The sequence below is a fragment of the Amblyomma americanum genome, chromosome 1 (genome assembly GCF_052857255.1).
Source record: "Amblyomma americanum isolate KBUSLIRL-KWMA chromosome 1, ASM5285725v1, whole genome shotgun sequence".
NCBI lineage: Eukaryota > Metazoa > Arthropoda > Arachnida > Ixodida > Ixodidae > Amblyomma > Amblyomma americanum.
In genome coordinates this window covers 304,632,781-304,659,319 of record NC_135497.1, presented here as the reverse complement: position 1 = coordinate 304,659,319, position 26,539 = coordinate 304,632,781, and the positions used below count along the sequence as shown (strand labels likewise).

General features: G+C 44.8%; 1 protein-coding gene across 1 annotated transcript; it reads right to left on the bottom strand.

Annotated features, from left to right (window-relative positions):
• Window positions 1-1,957: 1,957 nt before the first annotated feature.
• Window positions 1,958-19,264, bottom strand: LOC144119834 (uncharacterized). Its single transcript, XM_077652365.1, has 6 exons — window positions 19,193-19,264; window positions 8,588-8,822; window positions 5,716-5,774; window positions 5,496-5,651; window positions 3,454-3,561; window positions 1,958-2,097 (listed from the first exon to the last, which is right to left on the bottom strand). The coding sequence occupies exons 1-4, from the start codon at window positions 19,262-19,264 to the stop codon at window positions 5,562-5,564; spliced, it is 456 nt and encodes a 151-aa protein (XP_077508491.1). The 3' UTR covers window positions 1,958-2,097; window positions 3,454-3,561; window positions 5,496-5,561.
• Window positions 19,265-26,539: the final 7,275 nt, after the last annotated feature.

The window sequence follows — 26,539 nt, the reverse complement described above, 5'->3', positions numbered from 1 at the left end:
ATGACCGAGCCTCCTGCACCTGCAGCCAGCACCTGTGCGGCGGACCAATGCCTTCGCTAAACAGGGTTCTTCCTCCATGATATGGTTTTTCCAGGATGACTCATGCGGTATATGTGACCAGGAGGGCTTTACCCTAAACGCTTCACCCTACTTGCTGTTGGGTGTCTACGTATAGAATGGGTCCTCTGTTTATTCTCTTGTGCTTGCTTTGCAGCTATGCTGATGCCGTCATTGGAGTTTTTAGACTGTTTAACATGGACAACAACCCGGGTTTTGTTGCCCATGAGTCCTATAATGTTCTTGCATTGATATTTCTATTCATTCTCTTCTAAAGGTTATTTTGGGAAGAACAGGTTCTGGAGGCGCAGCTCGTCAGCCAACTAACTCTGTTGTCAGGGCTTTTTTTCTTTTACCGCAACCGCCCCAACTCCTGCTTGCGACGCATCACAGCCTGAGTCTTCGCTGTCATCGTTGCCTCCTGGTCGAAAGTCTTACAAAGTATTTTCTAATTGTGTTTATCTAGACCACTCAATCTTCCACCTTGCCCTTGGTACGACGCATCACAGGGTCCAGTGGCTCTCCCGACCTCAACAACCGCCAGAGCCAGGGCAACCCCGACGAGCTCAGCAGGAGCTATTACACAGCTGTGGAACGAGCACTTGTATGCCAAAGAGGAATCGGCTCCTGGACAAGAACTGCATTCGCCACCAGAACTTTCTTTTGCACGTCAGCAACTTCAGCAAGAGCAGGAGGCCGTGATGCCTCAGCAGAAGTTCCTTTCCAGACCGGGACCACCACATTCTAGAGAGGGAAACCTGCCGTATCGGGATACGCCACTGTTTCGGCAGTTCCTGTGGCCACCGCAAGGCCCCCCCCACTGCCATGAGGACCCACTTCGCCCACTTCACAAGAGGAGACAAGGCAATGGGGTACGGGACCGGTATTATCGCCATGATCTGGGCCGGTAAAATGGCCGGAGTCGCCATGCGCACACGAGCCTATGTTTTCGGCGATCGCGAACCCGAAGAGGGCCGCCGTATCCGACGTTCCCCCAGAACCTAGATTGCCTAGCCCGGGCCGTATGGCACTGGGACGAATGAATACCCGATGAGCGCTCTGCACAATTACCGGGTCTTCTGCGCCTGCGGCCAGCAGCCATCACCTGGGCGGAGGGCCAATGCCTGCCCTATTCGGTGTTCTTCCTCCATGAAATGGTTTTTACAGGATGACTTTCATGCGGTATCTGCGACCAGGAGGGCTTTACCCTAAACGCTTCACCCTACTTGCTAATCCCGGCCGAAAATTGCCATACAACAGAGAAAGCGGATCCATACGTACGGAATTATGGAACTACGGGCTCTACAGTGTACTGGTATCCGCGTTCATCCGTACTTGACGGATACGATGGACTCCCACCTATTATGGACTCCATACAGGTGAACTGAATGGACTCCACAGCAGTCCGTAAGCGGTGAACTCCACATATTTGTGTTGACTTCGCACTACCATGCGGCTAGGGAGATTCATCCCGGATTACAATTGCACACTGTGGGAATACAACAACAAGCATGCAGCTTTTAGCAATATGAGGCAGCTATGCAGTCCTTCAAAGATATACGTCTTGAATATTGCTTGCAGAAGTGAAAATTCACGATAACACTGAAATATGTAATAGACAAAATTTTGTGGGATGCAGATTCGAGAAAAAAAATTTTGCCTCAATATGCAGTCAGCAGGTATTTTTGCAGATGGAGCACGCATGTGCCCTCACGCTCCAATGTTTTTGATTGTGACTTGCTTAATTCGCCTGAAGAAATTTTTCTTTTTCCGCAAACCCACATGATGCAAACTTTTATCCATGTATGACTCTACATGTATGTGTTGACATGCATGAACAGCACTCACTACCAGTGTAAGTGCTGCTGAAATGTACAGCTATACAAAGTACTTTAAATATCTTTAATAAATGCATATATCTAGCCGGAGCTCAATTTTTTAGGACTTTCAGCATGTCACCGAGAGAACGATTGATGCTGCGCAAGCGCTCCTCCCTCTCCTTGCTTCTGGGATGGTGCTCAATGTGCATCTCGAAGGCAGCTGAAACAGTAAAAAACAACTTACTACACAAGGTTTTCAAAACTGATGCAATCTATGCGCTTTTTATAAGATGAAAAAATGGGCCCTTATAATTACTTTGCACTATATTGATTCATAAATAACATGCTACAATCTGTTTCGTGCGCCATATGCTTTTAAAGGGTTACAAGCGTCGTCACTATAGCAGAGAAAGTTATTTCTCTATGGTTAGTTACAGGTTTGCAACTACAATTATAGAATCACCAAATAAACTTCATGAAAAGTATTATATGCAACTCCAAGGACCAAGTGTTAATGTAATATAGTCTTGAAATCTGCGAATGAGAAAACAGCATCATGCAGAGAAAATGCTTTACAATAAATAACCTTGCTCCGGAGAGCTTTGACTTTTTCGGGCGTAAGAGCCTGCCTCCCTGGTAGATCAGAAGCTCCCTCTTTGTGCAGGAGACGGTGGCAGGGCCTACCGGTTATGCTCCTATTATAGAGCTCCTTCATACCACATAGAGCCTTTGCCGTTTCCCGCACAAAGAGAGAGTCCTTGGGCTGTGTCAGAAGGTAATTCCATTTCCCTCTAGGGAGGGTCACCCCACAGGCTAAGTGCACCTAAAAAAATTTTGAACAAGTAAGGTCAGACACACTAAGAAAAAGCGCATCATCAAGTAAAATATTGGTTACTGATAATCAACGAAAACAGTTTTATGCTTCATACAGTGCTAATGTGAACCATAGTGCATGCGGCAGCTGGGCTACGATAAGGAATAAGAGGAAGTTATGAATTGTAGACCACAGCAGTTCCGAAGCCTGAAGAAATTCAGGCCACCAGCGCAGCCCAAACAACTTCCAGTTCTCACTCTTGTTTAGTTTCTCATCACAACAGGTACCAAAAGTGACTGCTTTTGAGCTTCTTTTACGGGTGATACACTGATCCACAAGTTCTATACAAGCACATCCTTCTTGTGAGCCATCTCCCTGCAGTAAACCCCCCTGAAACGAAATCCGAACAAAATATTTCTAATTCCCTGTTAGCTAGCCATAAAAGTCAATGCAAAAAAGTTCTTGCCACAACGAACCATTTTTCAGGCTTGTTTTCACATCAAAAAAATGTTCATTCAGTGGAGCTGGGGACTGAAAATTCATTTTACCATAACATAGGCAAAATTACCACCAACGGTTTTAACTTTTCGTACATCCCCACCAGTAACAACAAAAAATAAAATTAATGGGTGACGATTATCAGACCTGAATGTTCTTTCCAAGCTCTTCCTGACTGTCAGGCTTTGTTAATTCGCCTGATGGCCTGAATATTATTCCATTTTAATAAAGCTTCGAGTAGAAATGAAAATCTCCATTCTGTACCTCCTTGTTTTCTTTTCCTCCGTTCTGTACATCATTCTGTACATCGCCTCTTGGGACCTCTTGCTGCTCCTGGGCGACATCCGATACAGTGGGCACAGAAATCTGCACCTGTAAAAACAAAATTGTCATTTCAGTTCCAAATTATTGTGCATAGGTATTCATCACGAATCAGCAAGTAAAGTGCACTATTATCATTTATTTAAATTTTAATAGTCACAGTGTTAGGTTATGTGCTATGCAAGCAAATTATGTGATAGCACCTTTGCAATAATCAGGCATATACTGAGTAAAGCATGATAAGGTAGTAGGCTAATATCCCTGTCACACAAACAAATTTCACTTCACTTTATTTTCCTTAAAGATCCCAAATGGGGTGTTACATAAAAGGTGGGAAATACATGGTGCAGCGTTGACAGCGGTCCTAAACGATGATGGACAAGTTATGGCAACGATGTGATAGGGAAGGCCATTCCAGTCAGTTGCTACATGAGAAAATGAGTTGGTAAAGACGTTGGCACGGGCACGCAGGTGCAGAACTTGAAGAGGGTGACCGATGTGATGACTGTGCGCATCGCATCGAAGTGACTGTGCGCATAGCGGGGTAGATACGACAGGTTTTAGGACATTATTAACATAAAAGTGAGGCTACAGTGGAGTAATTGCCGGCAGAATAAGCAAGGCTAATCCCACCTGTATCATTCAACACCTCAACTCAACTCATGAGATCTACGTGGTGGTGGTGCGCACATGTAGGGTTCTTGTCTTAAATGTCACTAAATTAATGTCATTCACTCTCGGTCCTACACGGTAAAAAAATGTCATTTGCAAGTGATGGTAATGGCAATTGGAGAAAGAAAAAGTCAAATTAAAAGACATCAGTGCCCATAAAATGTGCTTGAAATTGTTGCGTACTGTTTCAAAAGCTGTTAAGAACATTTCTGGGAAATATTACGGCTTCAAATATTATTTCTGGCAATTCTGTAGCACTAAAATTTAGCCACCAAAAGCCAAGCTAAGGGCAAAGTCAACCACACTTAATTCTGATAAATGTAAACTCAAAATGGCTGACATGGCACGGTGGAGCGTGGACCATTAAAATAACTTTCAAAAGGTGAAGCACTCAGTTACAGCTTTAAGTACTTCCCAGCCAAACGAACATCGAACGCCAGCCAACAATCTACAAAACTCGAGCATTCACATTAGAATAACTTTTGAATTAATAGTAATAACCACCGCTGTAACAAATATATTTTTGAGATGCCAGCTATCCGTCCCATCATTCTGTGTAGAGTAATTAAAATGGTATTCGCGCATCTTGCAGCAGACAACGGCACTGTCAGTTTATGACAGCTCAACTAGGTTGCTTCAATATGGCTGTTGCTGCCAGGGGGAGGGGCTTAGAGCCGATAACTTTAATTGAAATTGCCAGCCCAAATGCGCAAGTAGAGCTCTACATCTTTTTTAGGTATGGATAACAACGTTGTGGCTCGCACTTGCAATGTAAAACCACGATTCTTTGGTAGGCCACGTCATGACCCCTTTAAGACGTCGATTCTACGTTTTGCCCTCATTGTGAACAAGGCTCCCGTATGAAAGCTGAAATATCGCTGTCTTCGTTCTTTTGGTAGGCATCATTTATTTTTTGTCATGCATCATCCTGACCAGATGGGTTTCCGTCTAACTCTTGACTTCAATATTTTAAAAACACACTGCCAATCTATGTTTCCGCGAACTATAGTTAGGGCTGCTAGTTTTCTTTCGTGAAGAATCGTGATTTAAATAAGAGCTTGTTTCCAAATACAGTCAGGCCTACATTATAACAGCCAAATAGTTATAATGAACTCTCAATTATGATAAAACGACGAAAATATTATTCAGGGCAAATGGGCTGATCTTCTACCTCTGTCACATTGGAAGACTTAACGTCATACTAACTGAACAACATTCGGTGCACCTAATACCATTAGGTCTCTTTCGGCACTACACAGTAATAATGGTAGTTAACTGTATATATATATATATATATTATGGGTGCCACTCACTTGCACTGGTAGCCCCTGCTGTGCTGGGCTCAGAATACAGGCGGCAGCAGCCTCCACTGCAGTTGCTCACGCTGCAGCCAGCTCTGGCAGCCCTTCATCTGGCGCGTCTCGCTGTTCAGACGATTCTACTGCTGCCATTACGTCCAAGTTGCACACCTACACGACAAATTAAAAACGCCCTTGTGTATGACAGTATTGAACCTCACTACATTTCACGTACCTGCTGCTGTTCGCTGCACTGGCACATTCTTCTTTTCTTTAGGTGTTCTTGCACCTCTCCTACACGATAAAAACACTTGTATTCATGCCAAACAGATGGCCTGGAAACCCCGTCACTAGTGAAAACCCAATAATGATAAAAATAAAAGCGCAAAATCTGGAGACAAAGAATGCGATTTGCACGATATGTTAAACTGAGTATTCACATAATGAATACGGTTCGGTTCATGAGGGTTTAACGTCCCGAAGCGACTCAGGCTATGGGAGATACCGTAGTGAAGGGCTCCGGAAATTTCCACCACCTAGGGTTCTTTAACATGCACTGACATCGCACAGTACACGAGCCTCTAGAGTTTCGCCTCCATCAAAATTCGACCGCCGCGGCCGAGATCGAACCCGTGTCTTTCGGGCCAGCAGCCGAGCGGCATAACCACTCAGCCACCAGGGCGGCTCACGTAATGAATACTTCTCAATTTCTGCCATTACAGAGGGCCTTTGTAATCTTTTTTTGCACCCATAAGCAGATACTGCACACTTCGCTTGTGTGCAACATAAAAAACAAGCCTCTTTCTAAGCAAAAAAAGAATCCAAGAAAGCCATGAAAATAACATTTGTTCAAGCCAGTAAGTTTTCTGGCTATTTTTTATCCAACTTCATACTTCACTATACATTGTATCGCATAACAATGCACTCAGCAAGACTGCATAACTGGGATGTATAGCAAGGGAGGTGTGAAAACCGGCCAGGCGAAACTGGCCCTTGAATGCATGAATGACGTGACAAGTAAACAGAGCAGCTTAAGGTCTTCAAACCTGTTTACAAATTAACAATTGCAACTGCACACTTCACAGATCACAGGGCTTTAATTTTCTTTGAGCTCAGTTCGAGGTTAACCTCACATTGGAGGGAAATCCCTGTAGAGCAGAAAAAAAATGTCCGCTCACTGCGTTGGTAGTGTGCATAATCAGCTGCATTATACTGAATTAACTCTCAAGATGTCTGAACTCAAGTTGCAGTCGTAAAGGATGCGACACTAATCCCAGAGCGCTTAGCACTGCGCCAACATTTCTTTTCATCTCTGTACTGTGCTTTTTTTTTACTTCTGTACTTAAGTCACCTGCCTACAGAAAAGAAATACCCACATCAAGACTGCATGCAGTTACCAATTCAATTTATCTTAAATGTTGCAAGAATTTCCACACAGCATGGGAAATTCTAATTCATTTCAGGAGCATTCGCTTTATTTACAATAATATAAACATGTTAAAACCGCTTATTTTGCTTCTAAGCATCTTCCATAAATGGGAGAGTTCTCTTGCTGAGACTCGTCTCCTTTAGGGTACTTGTTGTGCGTAAACATAGCAACCCCATCTTTCTAGACAGGTGCGATGAAGAGAAGAACTTTTTTAAATGTAAATTTCGAAATCGCAACCTTATACAAAGCGAAATTGTCAAATCCTTCAATGGCGAGAGGCGCCACTCGGCTCTTCAAGGTGCTGAGTGTCTTGCTTTTTATCGAGCAAAACCACCTCATGCTCTTATACTCATGAATCACCATATACCTGGTAAAAACGTTAACATTAGCAAATGCTTAATACATCTGTTCATTTTGAAGACTAAAACTCCTTCGTGGCATTTGCAGCAACTGCAGCTTGCATGTCAGAAATTGCACAAAAACAATGCAGCCCGACTATAAAAGCTGCGGCGTTGCACAAATATATGCCATGATCTTTGAGGCTGACAGCATTTCTTGTGGCACATCACAAGCCTACATGAGATAACCACATCGTCAACTTAACCAAGCGTGCATACATGCTGTTGATACTTCCAAGTAATGGCTGCCTCCCCGCTAGCGTGGTGCCAGCGCCCTAGATTGCAGCTCTTGATTTTGCCCTAGCGACATTCACGTGCAAGCGGGCTACTCCTCTGTACGGTGAATGTACCGCGCTTTTCACCTTCTCCCTTCTAAGCACCTTAACATATCTGTTTGACCAGTGGGGTGAATGACGAATTACGACACAGTGCTATCCGTAAAGCTCGAATTCAACAACAAGCAGTCTTAAAAACGGTGATCGTCAAGCAATGCAATGAATCAGACCTCAGGCAAAGACAATGCAGGCACCAAACATGATGCCCGTTTGGAAATGAGCCAGAAATAGATGTGTCATGTTACCTTGATTGCTTCATTACTGGCTGGAAGCCGCCACTCATTCTTCTATGCACTACACACTACCATTAATTCCACTACACCTGTACTCATATACTACTCAAAAAGATAAAACAGAACTTCTCACCAGAAAATACCACCACAAAATTCTGAATTTTACCCACCACAAAGTCAGCAATGAAAATATTTTCAAGACCCTGAGGCAAACAACTAAATTTCACAAGGCTCACCTCTGCACCTCATTTATGAAAGGGCATCTTAGTCAAAGCATGCATTGCCCCTGCCTAATGTTCTCTAACAGTCCCCTGCATGCTTGCTAAGAATAGTTGCTATAAACGTGGAACAAACAGCAGCCACACTGACAAAAAACACCAGCAAACACTGTTGGCACTGCATCCTTCATTTTTTTTAATTGGTTCTTTGGGGAAAGGAAATGGCGCAGTATCTGTCTCATATATCTTTGGACACCTGAACCGCGCCGTAAGGGAAGGGATAAAGGAGGGAGTGAAAGAAGAAAGGAAGAATAGGTGCCGTAGTGGAGGGCTCCGGAATAATTTAGACCACCTGGGGATCTTTAACGTGCACTGACATCTCACAGCACACGGGCGCCGTAGCGTTTTTCCTCCATAAAAACACAGCCGCCGCGGTCGGGACATCCTTCATGCACCAAATTTGTTCTTGGGATGCAAACAGTTATGTGCCTCACCAATTCCTGTCACAACCACTTCTTGAAGGTCATGGTTTCGCTTCCATTCCTCTGCCAGCTTTTTTCGTAGGGACCTGATTTCAAATTGCAGTTTTTCTATTTCTTTTGGTTTGGCATCCAGTGCCCCCTTCTCAATGAGCTCTTCATCTGAAGAGCAGCTCTTCAGCTGCAAAGCGCAGCTTTTTGTAGAAAGCTTTCTTTTTTGAGCCTTTTTTTCTTTCTGGCTCGTAACCTGCTGAAATGAAAAGGAACATATATATCTTATTACTATCATTCTAGAGCACATTCATGGGCAAATTTCCAGCCCCATAAAAAACAAACTTCTAAGAATAAGATAAAATGCAAGAATAACCATAATTATGGTGCTACTACTTGCTTTTAACACACATACCATGGGCCCACTAGAAGTGTTTTCCAAACAGCATAACCAACTTGCAAGTAGTCTGCAATACTCCGCAATCAACTCTGTGCATCATCCTACGCAAGGCTTTTATGTGAATGAGGTGAAAAAAAAGTTGTGCATACTGCAACCATTTTGACTCCACATGGTTGCGTCTCGACTAAACAGATCATAACATTCTAACGCCATAAACTCCTTATCAACCAGTGAAGAATTTTATTTGTGGATGATTTTACTATTACAAAGCAAATCAACAGGTGATGCCACTATATTTAAACCCATAACTGCCTTTTAATGTTACTGTTAAAGGGAAACTAAACGGGAACACTAAGTTGCAGTAGACTGATAGATTAACATCTCAAGATGACCACAGCAAGGCTTTCTTAAGTCAGAAAATTGCCTCCAAGTGAAGCACCCGTGGTGACACCCCATGCAGATTCCAGAAACTGGAGCTCGGGGCGTGTCCACTTCTCCGGCAGCAATTGGCCGAGTGGTTTGACACACGATTTTAAGACTATTTTGCCATCAGTGCACATCCCCCATTTAAATATGAAGAAAGCAGTGTAGCAAGAGCAGTCAAGAATGTGAATTACATAATAAAAATAGCACAAACCAGATGATGGACAGAAAGATGGGACACGAATGTCAGTACAGAGACTTTCGCCTTGCATTCTTTGCATCCACCCTGCGTGCAGCCATTCTACGAGCATGTTTAGAATGGTATCCTTGCAACAGATTTATACTGTTTCCTCGGCAGTGAGTCAAGCGGTTCAGTTCTCGGTTAAGCCTTTAAAGTAGCTTCTTTCCGCGCGCTTGTGACATGCTGAAATTATAAAATGTATCATTTTCTACTGTACGGACATGCTATGAAGGATAAAATATTCACCACTGAAAAAGTGGTACGTATGCATAAACAACCAAACTCGCGAGTCTGTGATGAACCAGCGCCAGAGTCCCTCGAGTACTTCAATTAGGCAGTTTCCTGAACATGCTTGTTCAAATCATTATGCTCACTCTTATGAAATGTGGAGAGGTAACATTAAATGAAAAGAAAAAGGATGCTGTACTCATTGCCTCATTTGTAGTTAAATACCTGAACTGGGCATTCAGAGAAAGGTCAGCGTGTTTTGGCAAAGCTGAAATGCCACAGTCTCATCTGAAAAAGGCCATATGAAATGCCGGGATAGTGCTGGCAGGTAGGCAAGAGCCAGCTGGTAGCCGCAAGAGTCATTTGTAATCATGCGCTCTATGTTCCAGCCTTACATAGCTGGCAGAGCTGATGGCAGAGCTGAGTCAATGGGGCTTTTCTTTCCTCACTGCCGTCACTGGATTACTAGCTCTCCAATCCCTCAGAATCATTAACAAGCTTAGTTTTTTGAGCCTCCACAACATTGCATTTGGCCGTATTTCTGGCCATCTGAAGTGGCGCCTCAGACTAGCCAAACACCATAATGCTGAATTCCCATTTCAGGGCGTAGTAGTGACATCCGTTATGTCATTTTGCAGACCACTAGAATGCAGGAATATTTTTTGTGGTTTTCTTGGCAACACAGCAGACTTGCGCGCAGAACTAACATTGGTAATGTTCCCGAGACACTAAATAACCACTCTAGCTTAACTTAGTAATCCCATTCAGTGTCCCTTACAGACAGCTTGTGCACACTAACACTATTATTTTCCCTGAATTCTCAAATCATTGCAGGACTTCCAAATGTAATCTGCAGCAAGAGTTGAACTCACAGATCACTGGTACATACAAGGTCTTTAATGGTCAAGGAATGATAAAACTGCCAAAGCTAGCATTAGTCCGTGGGCCAGGCTTCAGGTGCCCGATTTATTCTTAGGCTACAAAGGGCACTATTGTCAGGAAGGCCTGATAAGCCCCCATCGGGGTTTGACTGGAGCCCATTAGAATAAATTACGAATACTGATCACATACAGACTGCTTCCTTTCCTATGTGCATCTCCCCGCTCGCTTGTACCTCAGTCTTTCAATCCACCATGGAGCACACAGCTAAAATAGGCAAAAAAATACATAAGATGCACAACGAAACATTCTAAAAGCAAAGAAAAGAGGAAAGAGCTGCTGCTCATGACACTTTTCCTGATGCAAGGTCAGCTTCGGCTAAACAGTGTCATGCTACAAAGTTGTTTCGTTTAATGAAACAGGGGTGTTTACTCAAAGCGGGATACCCACTGTATCAATGGCGGGTACTCGGTGTCACTAAGAATTGAATGCCACACTTCCCGCATGTGAGGCAGATGCTCCAATAACTTGGCCACCGTAGTATTGCAAATTGAGAGACGGATGCCTGAGCACTTTGCTGAGCAGTTTCATGAGTAGCTTAATTTTCAAAAATATGTTTGGGCCACCTGATTCTCCGCTTGTTCAGCTTTTTCGCCAGCTCTTCTGCCGTTGCTGCATTATAGACATCTCAATTAAACATAATACTCATGAAACAATACAACATGGACAAAGCAGCGTACAATTATCACAACAATCACAAATATTATTCCCAGCCGTGGATTCATGTAATACCTGCTGGAGCAGCATGCCATTCTACGCATGAGTGATGCCAGGTTAATCTCTACTTTGAAGAAATAATTTGTGCCCATTAAGAGCTGTCCAACTCTGGGTATTGTACATGCTTGAAGTGGTAATTAACATGACAAAGTTGTGATTATTAATAATGTAGTGCATTCTGCATACAGGTCACAATAAGATTGCACAACAGACAGAGTTTTCATGCTTCTGGAAGCTGTGCTGATCTCAGATAACTACCTTATGTTCCTGACTGCATGCATAGACTGATGAGATACGAAGCCTGATCATGGTGCTCTTAAACCTGCAGGCACAGGCATATAGGCATATAGGAGGTATTCACGTGACGTCATCCACAAGGGGTGCTAGCATCTGGCGCAGCATTCACCATGTTCACAGTCAAGTTCACCGCCATTGCAGCCAGCCGCAGCATTGAACTCCTTGCGAGTTAAATGTCTCTCACGTCTCATAGTAGACGATTTCTGTCTGACGTGGAAACACGTTTGTCAGAGTGGGTACACAGCAGTGCTCAATGAAAACAAGCAGCATTTTTTGCAGGAAAAAGAAAGGACAGGACAGGAAGGGTGCTACATTTAAAACTGAATGAAAATGAACACCGAAAAAACGTCCCATCAACAAGCAGCAACATGCATGCGCAAATCTTCAAAGAATGCAAAAAAATGACAAAGATAACCTAGAAATCAGCCAGTAAAAGAAAAAGAGAGAAAGAGAAAAAATAAAAAGGGAAGCGAAAGCTCATGAAGACTGAACCATGAACAGCATGAAACAGAAAATAACCTTAAAACCCTAAAAATGTTTCACTTGGTGAAAACAAACTTATACGACCGAGGAGGAGCAGGTGTGGCATGCGACGTGCAGGACTGCTGCTCCAAGTTGAATTCACTAATGTCGAGGCTTGTCTTGTGCGTGGCTTGAGTTTTCGACAGGTCAAAAAATTAAACTGTACAAATTTCTGAAACCATGCAAATATTTGACAAAAGGAGACATGCGTGAGAGTGCGGAGGACTGGAGTGCCATTTTTTGGAGGGTAAGTAATTTGCAACGTGTCGACTCAGCTAGCTAGTAGTTAGCTTGTCATCTGTGTCAACTGAAAGTAGCATGCTAATGCTCAAGCTAGCGGAATCGCTACCCATGGCATTGCTGTGAACCTAGATTCCAGGCCAAGTGCATTTGAAGCAGTTTTATGTTGCTACAACCAAAACTAAAAACTGCAAAACATTCTCGCTAGGTCTGCTGTTCATGCTGTGAGCACATTACAGATTTTGCTTCACTGTTCTGTCACGTAAATAAGGCAGGTAGTACGCTTTGAATTTCTGCTGGAACAGCATACGTTAAGCTTCAGCGGATTTTGGACTACAGCTGTTGGAAATATGATTTTCTGTGCTGCTAAGTTTTGTAACTGGAGCTTGTAATCATGCGCTCCTTATCGATGACGTGTCCCCTGTGAGTAGCAGACAGTACCAACCGATACAAAAAAGCTTCAAGTTGTGTACTATATTACGTGTAATAGAGCTAGCTAATTTGGCTGTCTAGTTGCAGCACAAGCTAGTGCGGCTGCCTAAAAGCAACACTGAAAGGCAGTAGTGTGGCTTGGTGGGCTTGTTGGTTCACGGTCTTGAAAAACACTAGCGCAGCAGAAGATGAAATAGCGCCCGTGGTGTTTGTCTCTCTTCTTTGTGTTTTCGTCTTCTGCTGCGCAACAGTGTTTTTCAAGACTGGGAGGCAGTGCAGCTATAGCACGGCAACCAAGAATTCTGCTGCAAAGTTCATGCACATAGAGTATATTACACATAGAAAGTGGACGCTGATGCATTTAAAAACGTGCAAAATGTTGCAGATCACTAACAGGTGCCTCGCGGCGTACTTGACACTGTGCGAACCAGCCCAAAAGGGCCCCAAACAATGCACGCTAGCCGCAGCGACGCTCGACCGCCTGGTAGCACTGCTTCAGTGAATACCTCCTGTAAAGAGTATGCACGAAAGACGGCAGCGTGATTCTATGTGGTGAGCAGCCATCTTGTATTCATTAGCCGATGTCCACTACACTCGCAGCAGCCGCTACAGCAACATGCTGTGGTGAAGCAAGCATGAGCGTGATAACTGCTTGTAAAGGATGTGCTAAAAGTAGCCTAACTGTTAGCAAAGAGAATGGCTTCAGTTTCTACATATTACACAGTGACACTATCTGAATGCGATAAGACGACGTTACGAAGAGAAAACAAAAACGGTTGGGATGGACCGTTTCACACTGCAGGCAAGCGTCTGCGTCCAGGACATAGCTTGTGCCATGCATGTATGCTTCAGAGATATAATAGTTCTTGATGTTAAGAAAAATCTTCATTACTAATAAGCAACTGAAGTTTTGGAAGGCGCTGAGGCCTACCACTTGTAATGAGCGACAAAGTCCGCGAGCTGTCAGTGAAGGAAGTGTCGGCTAACCCCGTAGTCGTGATAACAAAGGTTAGGCGGCATATTTTGTACCTTAACATGTGTGCAAAGCCAGAACCAGGCTCTGCTAACTGTGTGGGTGGTGGCCAAGAGCAAAGGCAACGAATTGCTGCACACTTCACCTGCATAGAAGGGAATGGCGAAGCCTCTTACCATGTTGCTGCCATTTTTTTCTTCATCGAGCATAGCATGTGTGCGCATCTATAGTGTTCTTGCACTGGCAGCACGAACACCTGGCTTCCAGCCCACGTATTAAAAGTGGAAGTCATATTCGGTGCACGCCATACTCGATGAAGAAAAGGATGGCAGCAACATGGGAACAGGCTTTGCCATTCCCTGCCATGCAGGTGCAGTGTGCAGCGATTCCGTTGCCTTCGCTCTTGGCCACCACCCACACAGTTAGCAAAGCCTGGTTCTGGCTTTACACACAGTCTACCTGCGAATAAAATGCACTATCAGCACGTGTTAAGGTGGAAAAGCCGCGTCACCTTTGTTACCATGACTATGGTGTCAGTCGACGCTTCCTTCACTGACGGCTCGTGCACCCAATCGCTCATTAGAAGTTGTAGGCCTCAGCGCCTTCCACGACTTCAGTTGCTTATGAGTAATGAAGCTTTTCCTTAACATCAAGAATTAGTGGATGCCCGAAGCATCCACGCATGGCCACAAGCCAATGTCCTGGATGCAGTTGCTTGCCCGCAGTGCGAAAGGGTCTGTTTCTGTTCTCTCCTCATTACGCTGCCCATCATATTTGGACAGAGTCACTGCATAATCTCCAGGAACCGAAGCCATTCTCTTTGCAAACAGTTAGACTACTTGTAGCACGTCACTTACAAGTAGGGGTTCGACATTTCAGTATGCCGATTTCAGCTTTCTAAATCCGGTTTCAATTGAAAAACGTCAGAATTCTTGGCATGCAAGGCACAGATAGCTGGCTGTTGAATGAGAGTTACACTCAGCCAAAGCTGAAGTTAAGTAACCAGGAAGCCAGGGGCATGATGCGACAATGACGTTGATCCTTTTCTTCTGGCCCGCGGGAGACGAAATTTCCCCAATGCGGCCTGCATAGCAATGGGTTTGAGACCCCTGCTATAAGTGAAGGGAGGACAGGAACATAGAATATTTGTTTGTTAGTGGTATCTGACAGCGCGCGCCTGTTGTCACAATACGTACAGCGTGCCCTCCCTGATATTGCCTGTCCCCTCACGCACGTTATATCTATGCATATCGCAAGTCGTCATCATGGCTCAACATTGCACATTTGTTGATCACGTGTTTCTGTTTATGTCTCTAGTGTAGACGAGTACAATAGGCTGACTCAGCAACGTGCGCGGTCGGGTGGGAATGACTACCGGAAAGTTGAAGCCGCGCAAGACCTGCAAGCAAAGGTGTGCCGCGATAGCGACTTGTGATGAAGTGACAAAACCACTGTCATCATGGATGCTAACGGAAGTCTCTTGCGGGCTTTCTCCTGAAAAAGCCCTGCTCGACGAAATTGCGAGGGCAAACAGCCTAGCGTTTCCTGGTCTCTCCACTTGTCACGCCTGCACTCGCGAGGGGAACTCACAAAGGCAGCTGTACCGCATGCACGAGCGTCATGCGCGCTGCGATAGTTCATAAATTCGCACACCTTCTACAAGCGCAGCAACGCGACTGCTTCCCTGATTTCTTAGCGTGGACAAAAATATTGTTCTCAACTATCAGCCAGTTCTTCAATATGGCCAGGATAAAAATCTCCGCCATCCGGAGCGTCTTTGTTTCGCCAGTATACTAACTTGTTTTTGGCCAAGTCTTTTGTGGGTTTGGGACAATAATTTTTGATGAGGCTGACTGGCACGACAGCCTTTTCGCCGTCTTTATATGACACGTAGGCAAACAACGGCTCCATAATAACAAACTATTTTCAGAGTAGCTAGGAGGTAAAAATAGTTGCAACTAACAGGCTAACAACTACGGTGGCTAGAAGCTTTGGATGCTTTTGGCTTCTTATAGCCATGCTTTGAATAGGCAATTTTTTTAGCGCGCACGCGGAGCATATTTTAATGAATAAGCATAAAATTGACAGTTTTTTTTGTGTTACAAAGCCGGCTGCAGGTACCCAATGTACTTTGAATTGCGTCAGTGTTTTGCACAGCGCATTTCGCGGTCGTATCCGGATGGTGAAAGTCAAGACAATCAAGACTTCAAGAGTCAAGACCGATAGTAGAGTGGCTAGAATGGGAAGGTGCGGAGACTGCGCCGCTTTCTCACGGCCGCGCGTGGCCCCTCTGCGCACCGATGCCGCTAGGGGGAATGTGGCGCTGCTACTAGCGGCGCGGTAAGCTCAGCCAGCCGCGTCGGTCTTGCACATGCCGTAGCAGTTCAGTTCGTTTCGTCGCCTGTATTGCAGTGTCTGTAGCAGCGTTTTCTCATGTGAGGGCGAGATGCCTTCAACAGAAAAGTGGCTGTGGAAAGCGTTGAAGTGGCTGTAGACCATCATAGCTATGCTGTCCGACACTGTGATGCGCAGCTGTTATATATAACATTGCACGCTATGTGGCTAGGAAGCGTGTTTTGACAACTCATTGTGAAGCTTGCAGACGAGCATGTCTCTGTGATAAAGGCAACATTCCCAAAGAACTTCCAGCTGAGGCAACTAATGAGAGGGACCTTGGGGGCCTTTTATATCCGTCAGTATCATTTTACAATCTTGTCAACGTCCTTGAAAACAAACTTACACACGCGTTCAGCCGAACGCTCTTGCATGCCGAAGCTGCAGCAGAGATTCTACAGTCCATTGGTGATGTGCCAAAAAGAGGTTGTTCTGAACATTCTGTAGCGCTGACAGCATGAGTTTACGTTTTTATTGCCTCATAAAGATTCGCTTTTTGCTTAAGGGTATAAATCAGGAGGATATAGTGCATAAGAAGAAAAGAAACAACCTTTTTGTGTTGTAGATCGAATTCTGCAAAAGTTTTCTCTCTAACTTGTAGATAAACGATTTTATGGCCAGATATACGGGTTGCTTCACTGTCTATAATCGTCGGAGATTGCTTATATATGCACGGGCCCCGGAACTTTTTTCTAGGGGGCAAGACTTCTAGCTTATTTTGTTATTTATTTAATGCTAATTTACACAATAAATTTTATATTTTTATTATTTCTTACTTTTTAAAGTTTAAAGGTTGATGCAAACTGTCACGTGGGGTGACAGCGCTGCATCAGTCAGGAAGACAACAAAAAAACTTCAAAAAAAACTGTTTAAGGGGCTGACTCGCGCCCACAAAGAACTGAATGACTCGGCGGTGGCGATAGCCACAAGCGTGCTCGGTGGTCATCCGACGGAATGCCTACCATACTAATGCCTAGCATACCAATGGACTGTAGAATCTCTGCTGCAGCTTCGGCATGCAAGAGCGTTCGGCTGAACGCATGCGTAAGTTTGTTTTCAAGGACGTTGCCAAGATTGTAAAATGATACTGATGGATATAAAAGGCCCCCAAGGTCCCTCTCATTAGTTGCCTCAGCTGGAAGTTCTTTGGGAATGTTGCCTTTATCACAGAGATATGCTCGTCTGCAAGCTTCACAATGAGTTGTCAAAACACGCTTCCTAGCCACATAGCCTGCAATGTAATATATCAGCTGCGCATCACAGTGTCGCACAGCATAGCTATGATGGTCTACAGCCACTTCAACGCTTTCCACAGCCACTTTTCTGTTGAAGGCATATCGCCCTCGCATGAGAAAACGCTGCTACAGACACTGCAATACAGGCGACGAAACGAACTGAACTGCTACGGCATGTGCAAGGCCGATGCGGCTGGCCGAGCTTACCGCGCCGCTAGAAGCAGCGCAACATTCCCCCTAGCGGCATCGGTGCGCAGAGGGGCCACGCGCGGCCGTGAGAAAGCGGCGCAGTCTCCACACCTTCCCATTCTAGCCACTCTAGAGTAGTGGACACTTTTTTGTCACCTTTTACTGCTGTTTTGTTCAATTTCTTCTAGTATAGTTTGGTATCTTTTGCCTGTCTGTTTCATTTAGTTTTTCTTAGACCACTATAGATTGGGCTGTGACCAAGAAACGTAGGAAGCGTTATTTCTACAAAGACGAACCGTTTGTTGTCCCGAAAACCACACTTTAAAGGAGGCAGCAAGAAGTGCGCCTTCGCGCTCAGCATTGTGCCTCATCGACGTCAGCTTCCTCAGCAGCCAACGACGGAGTTGATGTGGGCGATTTTCTAAACCTTCCAAGTGGCGAGCAACCAGCAGCAGAACAAGCGGCGCAGCCAGCCTCGCCTACTTTGAGTGCCCATGATGAGCATGCAGGCGAGTGCTCGTATGCCGATGGCGAAGATTTATTCCGAACAGACGACTTTGACCGGCTTGAGGAAACACCCGAAGTCAGCAGTTCTATGCCGGGAGAAACCGAAAACGACGACGGCGAATGCAAGTTTCTGGCATCAGACTGTGTCGAGCTTGAGGCAGCAACACTTCCGAGCTCCACAACGACAAAGGCAGCCGCGATCGTAATGATTATGGCATTTGTCGTCACTCATGGCCTTACTAGGGAGGCCCTGAATGATCAGCTGCGCCTCATAGATGGCCTGTTTGGCTTTAAAGGTGTACTTCCACGGTCAAAGTTTGTGTCCGAAAGCTTTGGTCGTCATGCAAGGAAAAGCTGGTGAAGCGGCTTTTTATTGTGACACCTGTGCCAGTGTGCTTGTGTCGGTGCCCGGAATGTCATCACTGAGGTGCCCGGACTGCGAGGTCAACACGGAACTTTGTTCTAAAAGCTAGGGAACATTTTTTCATCATTTTAGATATGACAGAACAGATGAAATGTTTGCTTGCAACATCAAAGGTGTATTGTTTGAAAGACTTGTGAACTTGAAGGCAGTCATTCAGCAAGGAGGAGCAGCGCTGTTGCAGGACATCACAAGTGGATCTATGGCCGAGGAGTTGAGGAAGAGCGGCAAAATTGGCTGAATGAACCTTACCATCACCATCAACAAATATGGAAGCCCCGTATTCAAGTCATCGTCATCTGTGTGGCCAATCCAGTTTTTGATTAATGAGTTGCCACCTTGCGACAGGCTAAAGAACTGCTTGATAGGTGGGCTGTGGTTCGGCCAGCACCCGTACATGAGAACCTTCTTAACCAAATTTGTTGAAGAGATCAATCAGTTTGGCAAGATCACTTGGAAGGCAGGTCATACAGTGCTGTCATCAGTGCTGTACGCACTGTGCTGCTGCATGGATGCGCCAGCCCGAGCATCTGTGATCAACATGGTCCAGTTTAATGGTCTCTTCGGCTGCCCTTGGTGCTACAATTGTGCCGAGTTTCACGAAGGTATGGTTGATCAACTTTGTCATTGCATCTGGCTGAACACTTGTGCATTTATGTTAACTAAGTGGATATGCTTAATAATTTCATATCATAATTTTGAAAAGATTATAATATGGCCTGAAATGCATTTAGGGTGTTCTGTCTAAGTTAGCTACGACCAAAAAAATGGATAAGTTGAAGTGGTGTTCAAACACTGCTAAGGAAAAACGTTGCATTTGCAGTGGTCACTTTGTATCAAAGTTGTCAGTGCACTTTGTGAAAGCTCTGGCTGCACCGAGATTTACCATTAGAAACATGTGATATAGATTTGCCACACTTATCCGTGACAGCATATGTGAGGTGCAAAGTGTTGAAGGCGGGCTGTTGCGAGGTACGAGCTGCGGACTCGGTGAAGGTTAGGAACTGGGTATTTATTTTGAGATTTTGACCCAAAAGAAGAAAAGAGGGCCCCAGGCCCTTGAAGTTGCAGACTGGCTCCCCGAGCAGCTGCTCTCTTCCGCTGCCGGAGGAAGACTCTCGTTGTCCATTGACGGTCGCGTTTTCGAATGGCGTGGTCACGTGACCTAGCTGCGGGTTCTAGGAAGGAAGCCTCCTTGGTGGCCGAATCCAGACCAACCCGAGCTCCGACGCGAGAGGAGTGGGGAACAGGCGCGCTTCGCCACCCTCATAAACATTTCAAGCCGAGAGGGCTGCGTCTTCGGCCGAACTTGAGCCCCGCGTCTGTGACGAGGCCGGCACCCAGCGGCGCTGAGGGTAGGCCGCAGTGTTCGCGGCACAAACAGTGTCCGGAATTCGCGGGCCCACAGGCCAGCAGTGTCTTGCAACGCAACAGGGCCTAAAATTCCCCATCTAGACACAGTCCCGTGAGAGACGTTTATACCCAGCAAGAGTGCTGTCATAAGCAAAAGTAAGGGACTTTCCCTCTGCATTCCAAACCAAGCCGCACAACATGTGGGTGCTACCTGACGAAGCGCTCCTAGTGACAAGATTGGCACACTGTGACGTTTTCAGCAATACGAGTATTTCGTCAGGCAGCGGCCGCATGCAGTGTGGAATATGGTTCGCAACATGGACAGTTGGATCTATTACTTTTGCTCATGATAATTCAATGCTTAAAACATATGCAGGCATTTCTTAATTCGTGTAGATTCTGCTTTCTGCAGGCAAGTAATCGAGCACACATACTATTTCTCTCCTTTCAACAGGGGCCCAAAGGTACATGAGTGTTACAGTCGGTGAGGAGCGGACCCCAGGGGAGATGTCGAGAGACATGGAGTTCGCGGAGAAGATCAAAGATGCTGTGAATGGGCTTAAAGGGCAGTCACCACTGAATCACCTGAAACACTTTAACATTGTGTTTGGCCACACAGTGGAGTATATGCATTGTGTGCTCATTGGGGTCTTGATATGCCTTACTGACCAGTGGTTTGATTCATTGAACTCTCAGCAACCCTTCTACATTGGTAAGTAGTGAAGAAAGTAAAAGGGCTACACTTCTACACATTATAGCACTAAGTAACCTTATATAATTTTCTAATTCTCTGTACTAGATTGCTGAAGGCTACATTGAACTAAAATAAGCATAGGAAAAAAGAGATAACAAAGGTTGTTGCTGGCTGGTACTCCTTAACCCTTTCCACTCATACCTCGGGCATCACCCGACAGTGGAAAAGTGTGCGTGTGGTTAGTAGTCCGACATGGCTCGACACAGTGCTTTAAATAAATGTTTATAACCAAATCATGATGTGGCACTCCCTTTCTTTGCAAGGAGTTGGAAAGCCCAAAAGAAAGCTGACCATTGCAGGAGTCAGTGAGGAAGCTATACCTGACCACAAAGGGTTAATTAACTGTTGCCGTTTAGGTCAGCTACTGACATGATGGAGTTTAGCTCTGATGTTCAAGTTGCAATGCTCATTCAGCTGGCTTCTCCAAACAAAGCGTGGCCCTATGTCCTGCTTTCAAAATTAGACATGAAAAATACCTAACTTACGAAAAAATACTACGGGACTGAGGGCATGAGGAGGTTCATATCTTCACAAGCATAAGAAATAACAGTCTGGCATGCTTGAGTGCCCAGAAAGTTGGGTGAAGCTGCATTTGTACAGCTCAAAACAAGGAGCCGTGGTATGATTGGTATGACAGCCACGAAGTGCCACTGAACACCTGGAGGGGTGCATATTATTCACATTGGTTGTAAGCAATCACCAACAGCTTGCAGAACACAACTTTGGCAAAAAATTTGAATTTCTTAGCATCTTGTTCATATCACTTGAAGTTTAGTGCTGCACCTTGTAATTTAAACATTTAAGGCTGCATGCAAGAACAGCAGAGCAATTAATTTCTCTTTCTGATATTGCATTGCATAAACATCAAAATTGGCTTTTGAGGAAAGGAAATGGCACAGTAACTATGAAGAAAGAGGGCTCCTAGTGGAGGGCTGGGGAATAACTTCGACCACCTGGGGATCTGATGAACACAGGGGCGCGTTTTTGCATTTCACCTCCATCGAAACGAAACGTGGCTACGTGGCCGCCATGGTCGGATTCGAACCTGGGAACTCCGGCTCAGTAGCCGAACACTGTAACCACTGAGACACCGCGGCGGGTCTCCATAAACATATGGCACTAGATCCAGAAAAAATTATAGAGCATGAATTATGAGTCAAAACAAAGTGGTGTCGTATTTTTACCTTGGAATTGTGAGCTGTGCGACATAACATCTTGGTATGTTGTGCCATGCTGGAATGTAACCTAATCTAACGCCTTTCACGTTGGTTCACTTATGTTCTAATTCCGCCTCACAGCAACCAGTGCCATCTTCTCAGCCAGTTTGTGTGAATTTGTCTGCTGCATGTGAAGAAGACAAAGGCAGTTTTTTTTCTGTTACCCTTCTCGATGTTTTCCATGCAACCTAAGCGCCTGACACTATTTCAGTGCTCTTTTTTTACATAATGTCCTGCTGCTATGTTGAGATTTAACGCTTAAAAGGGCCCACAAAATTTGTGCATGAAGCATGCTTGTGCCCTGCTGCTTGGGCATACTACCTCAGTGCTACCTGAACCACTTTCTTAAAGCTTCTTTTTAAAATAGAACAGTAAACAGTGATAAGCCATTGCCCTTGTTACGTGCACACTAGCGCCAAGTGCACAACATTTTTATTCGTGCTGGGCGCCCCGTAACAATGGCCAAAGTGGACAGAAGGCTGCTGGCAATAAAGCCACCTCATTCATTCACTCCTCTGCCACGTTCGCTCAAGGACAAGTGCCACTGGAAAGCCAGCGAATGGCAGCATTGGTTGCTTTTTTATGCCCTGCCCTGCTGCTTGGGCATACTACCGCAGCGCTACCTGAACCACTTTGCATTGCTGGTTGAAGCCATATTCACCCTACTGCTGGAAGAGCTGACATTGCAGCAAATAAATCATGCAGGTCAGACCCAGCTGTATAATGTAGGATTAGAAGCTAGGCGCCAAAAATACTTATTGCTAGTTCAGGGAGAAAATGTGGCAGCTCCGAAAGCAAGGAGGGCCTTGTGCTTATGGTCTGCAGGTGTTTGTCATGAACCGTTTATTGTTGTTTGTAGTATTTGTGCTGCTTCTGATTCTTTTATTCTTTTCTCTATAGAATGTATCATTCTTGGAAATTTCACCAAAGTGGTGCCAGTGCAGTATGTACTAATGCAGTCTGATATAGCTCAAGGACGAACCTGCAGATAAGATTTTTTTTCCCCACGACTTGATTCTAATTCATGACGACTTGACTGGAAAGGGCTCTGCGGTCACTGCATGAAGCACATGGCAATGTCACCTAGGGATATGCGAGAGAAAAACTGCCTACATATCATTGCAGTTGTCATCTGATAACGACTGGGGGCTGTGATATCTATATTTAATTTTGTGATGTTTTCTAGTTCATAAGATTTCCCATTGCATTTTAATTAGGATGCTTAATCTATACAGGCATACTTCATTTGTCTCTCAGTGTCCCTTTAAAAGTTGAGTGTTTGCATGTTGTTGCCCACTTGAATCATACTGAAAGGTTAATTAAATAGTCTCTTTGGTGAAAAAAAGTGAAATTTTGTTAGCCACTGTGAGCCGCAGCCTCAAGTCCTGTGTGTGCTGAGCTTAGTGGTGGTCTTTCTCTAAGAGTTGATGTGCCAGCACTCTGCAGCTGCTCAGTTTTTTAGCAGATTTCAGGATTATCTATCTTAGGGTGCCTCAATGACTATCGCTGCTTTCAGGGTGTGGACAGCACTCTCAACAGCGGCATATTGGGTCCCACTCTCTCGTTGCATTGAGCGCAATGCGGCGGCAGGCTGTTTCGAAGAGAAAACTGGCGCTGCCGTGTGGAATTCCGCAAACTTGATCTTCTGCCAAAGCAGGGTGGTAGCAGAGACTGTTTAAGTACTGAATCAGAATTAGTTACGCCTAAGTATATTATTTTTGCAGCTAATATGCCGAGAAACTTGGCGCCTTGTGAACAGCCGTTACATTCTCACGACGGGCGCTGCATATTCCAGTGTAGTCTATTGACCACAATACTCTACATTTCAATTACTTTTCTGACAATCAGGATTAGTAGTTTCCAGCTGAAGTTGCATATTCGCTAAAGAATGCCATTCAGACAGCGTGTTGTTCACCATGAGAGCTTCCCCCTCTCTGTGTCCTCTCTTTCTTTCTGTTCATTGTTCCATGGCCATCCATCATTCCTTCGCATTCTGCAGACACGTCCTGTACACACATTCTGCTCACGCCAAGCTTGAGCCAAGTAATGCTGCGCTTAGAAAGACGCTTAGAAGCTCATGGTTTCATTACCATCACATAGCAATGTGCTCAAGCCATTTTTTTTCCCAAGGTTAGCTCATGTTTGTCTTTATTTTTAAATACCGTGTTTCTGATTCAAGCCTGACTCGGCCGTATGAGCTTGCATTTGCTGTAGTATGTTCCCAAAGTGTTCAGGATCCCTTCTCTGGTTATCAGCTTATTATGGAAAGTACTTATCAGTTTTCCTCTAGTGGTTCACGTAATTTCTTTCTTTATCTGATATTACTAATGGAATACACCTAAATTGTGCGTTACATTTTTGGTATCAGTGTAGATATTTTTACAGCGAGATGTTGGTACTATCTTGGTGCAGGCCGCCTACTAGAGGACATCGTTTCACGAATGCCAGCACTGTATGGAGCGTGGCTGATGACATTCAACGTCCACCAGCTTCTCCACCCGCCGAAGGCTGCTAAGAACTTCGGGCCACTGTCGGCACATTCGGCATTTGTTTTTGAAACCGGGAATGGTAGGGTGCTTAGAGCAATAACATCAGCAAATGGGGCACCTGACCAGGTCATTGAAAGAATGATTATGCTGCAGCAAGTGGATTTGGCTATGGCACTTTGCACTGTTCAGGAGCAAGCCAGAAATTTCATATGCGCAATGCTGGGGCACCCACTCACTCTGAATGCCACACATGTGGGTAACTCTTATATGTTTGGAGCTTGTGACCCATTTCCCGTGCTTTCAACAGAAGAAAGAAACAGCCTTATGTTGAACTTTGAATACGTTCCTTTTCTTGAGGAGCATTTTCGGATGAGTTTCCGCTCCACTGTGCTGCATAGCACAAGGTATGAGAGGCCAAAGAAGAGCAACAGCACAGCTATTTGCACAACAGAGAATGATTTTTTTTGTTATAAACCGCATTTTTCAGGTTACTGAAAATGAAAACAGAGAATGCATTTTGCTGTGCACTAGGGCTGTTTGCATGGAAAGCCAACACAGGCTACCTCCGCACATCATGGAATGCTTTTGATCTCTTTCAGGTGTTATTGCTGTATTGAAACTGAAAGATATCCATGCACCATGTGTGTTGATTGAATCTGCAAAAGAAGATGGCGTGTACATTTGCAAGCTGCCAAACTTCATTGAGCGTGATTAAAGGCCCAGTAAAGAACAATCTGAACTCGTCTTTTTACCACGGGAACTCTATCTACCCATTCCGGGCATTGTTAGAAACTTCGAATTATTGTCCTGTACGGCCGATTGCCCTAATTAAATCGGATTAAACGTCCTGGCTCCCACCTTCTTTTTTTCTTAACTCAACACGGCAGGTAGGAGGAGTCAACCAAAGAGTCGGGCAGTCCAATGGCGGCTTGCCGCTCTGGCATTGGTGGAGTGACACGTAAATCAAAGACTCCATATGCATTTTTATTTCTATGGGCATAATCTGTGCCTGTATTGTGTGTGACTGAAGCTGTTTATTCACAGAAACTTAAAAATAAGCGAAAGTGAAGCCGCCACTGGACTGGCTAAAGGCACTCCACACGTTGGTTGACTCCGCTTACCTACTGCGTTGAGTTCAGGCAAAAGGCGGGAGCCGGGATGTTTAATCCGGTGTAATTAGGGCAGTCAGCCACAAAGTACAATAATTCGTAGTTTCCAAGAATGCCCGGATTGTGTAGAGTTCCCACATTAAAAATAGGAGTTCAGATTCCTCTTTAGTGCACCTTTAACAGCGCGCGCTAAAAATTTAAAGTAAACTGTACAGCATAATCGAACGTTCCAAAGCAATACCTGCGCTATGAGAGGTGCTGTACAGAGTAATCCACTTATAATGATACCAGATATAACGATATATCGCTTATAACGATCAAATTCTTTAGATTTATCAATTCTCCCATTGCCTCTATAAGAAAATAGACCTTATATAACCATAGAATTATTGGTGAAATAACAGATACAATGATAGGATTCTAGCCACCCAGATGGCATTACAGTCAAACTTTGTCTGAAAGCTCGATAAAAAACAAAATCCTTTGAAGTGAACGAGGTAAATACTCTCCGAACGGACCGCCATGGCGAAATCCGTGGAGGAGCGTTGCCTACGGCCTTGAGAACCAAGCACTATAGTTGACACAATAGCTAGAGGGAGGAGCTTGCTTGGCCGCTTCCGCGCAACATTGACTAAAAAATAAATTTCCACCCAATGTGGTTGAGAATTTACTTTTTTTAAGTGCTCCCTTTTCTTGCACATTCCCTGTTTTGCGCTGTCTGCATTACAGTCCTTGGCAGTGTACCAAGATGCTCTATGCCGATTATGCCGATAACATTGCTGCCTGTTTATCTTTTGACGGGAGCTCTGGAGGGGGTGGGGTGGCTCACTCGGCTAACTTGGCAGAGTGCCAAGACGCTGTGCGCCCTTACATTTATGGGGTAATGCCTACATGCA

Bases quoted from the DNA above. Each gene is read 5' to 3' on its own strand.
- LOC144119834 (XM_077652365.1), bottom strand. From the start codon at position 19,264: ATGTTGATCACAGATGCTCGGGCTGGCGCATCCATGCAGCAGCACAGT. The intron at 8,823-19,192 runs GTATGACCTGCC...TTTTCATTTCAG, and splicing joins ACAGCACTGATGACAGCACT to CAGGTTACGAGCCAGAAAGA. The intron at 5,775-8,587 runs GTGAGGCACATA...TTTATCGTGTAG, and splicing joins AGTGGTTGTGACAGGAATTG to GAGAGGTGCAAGAACACCTA.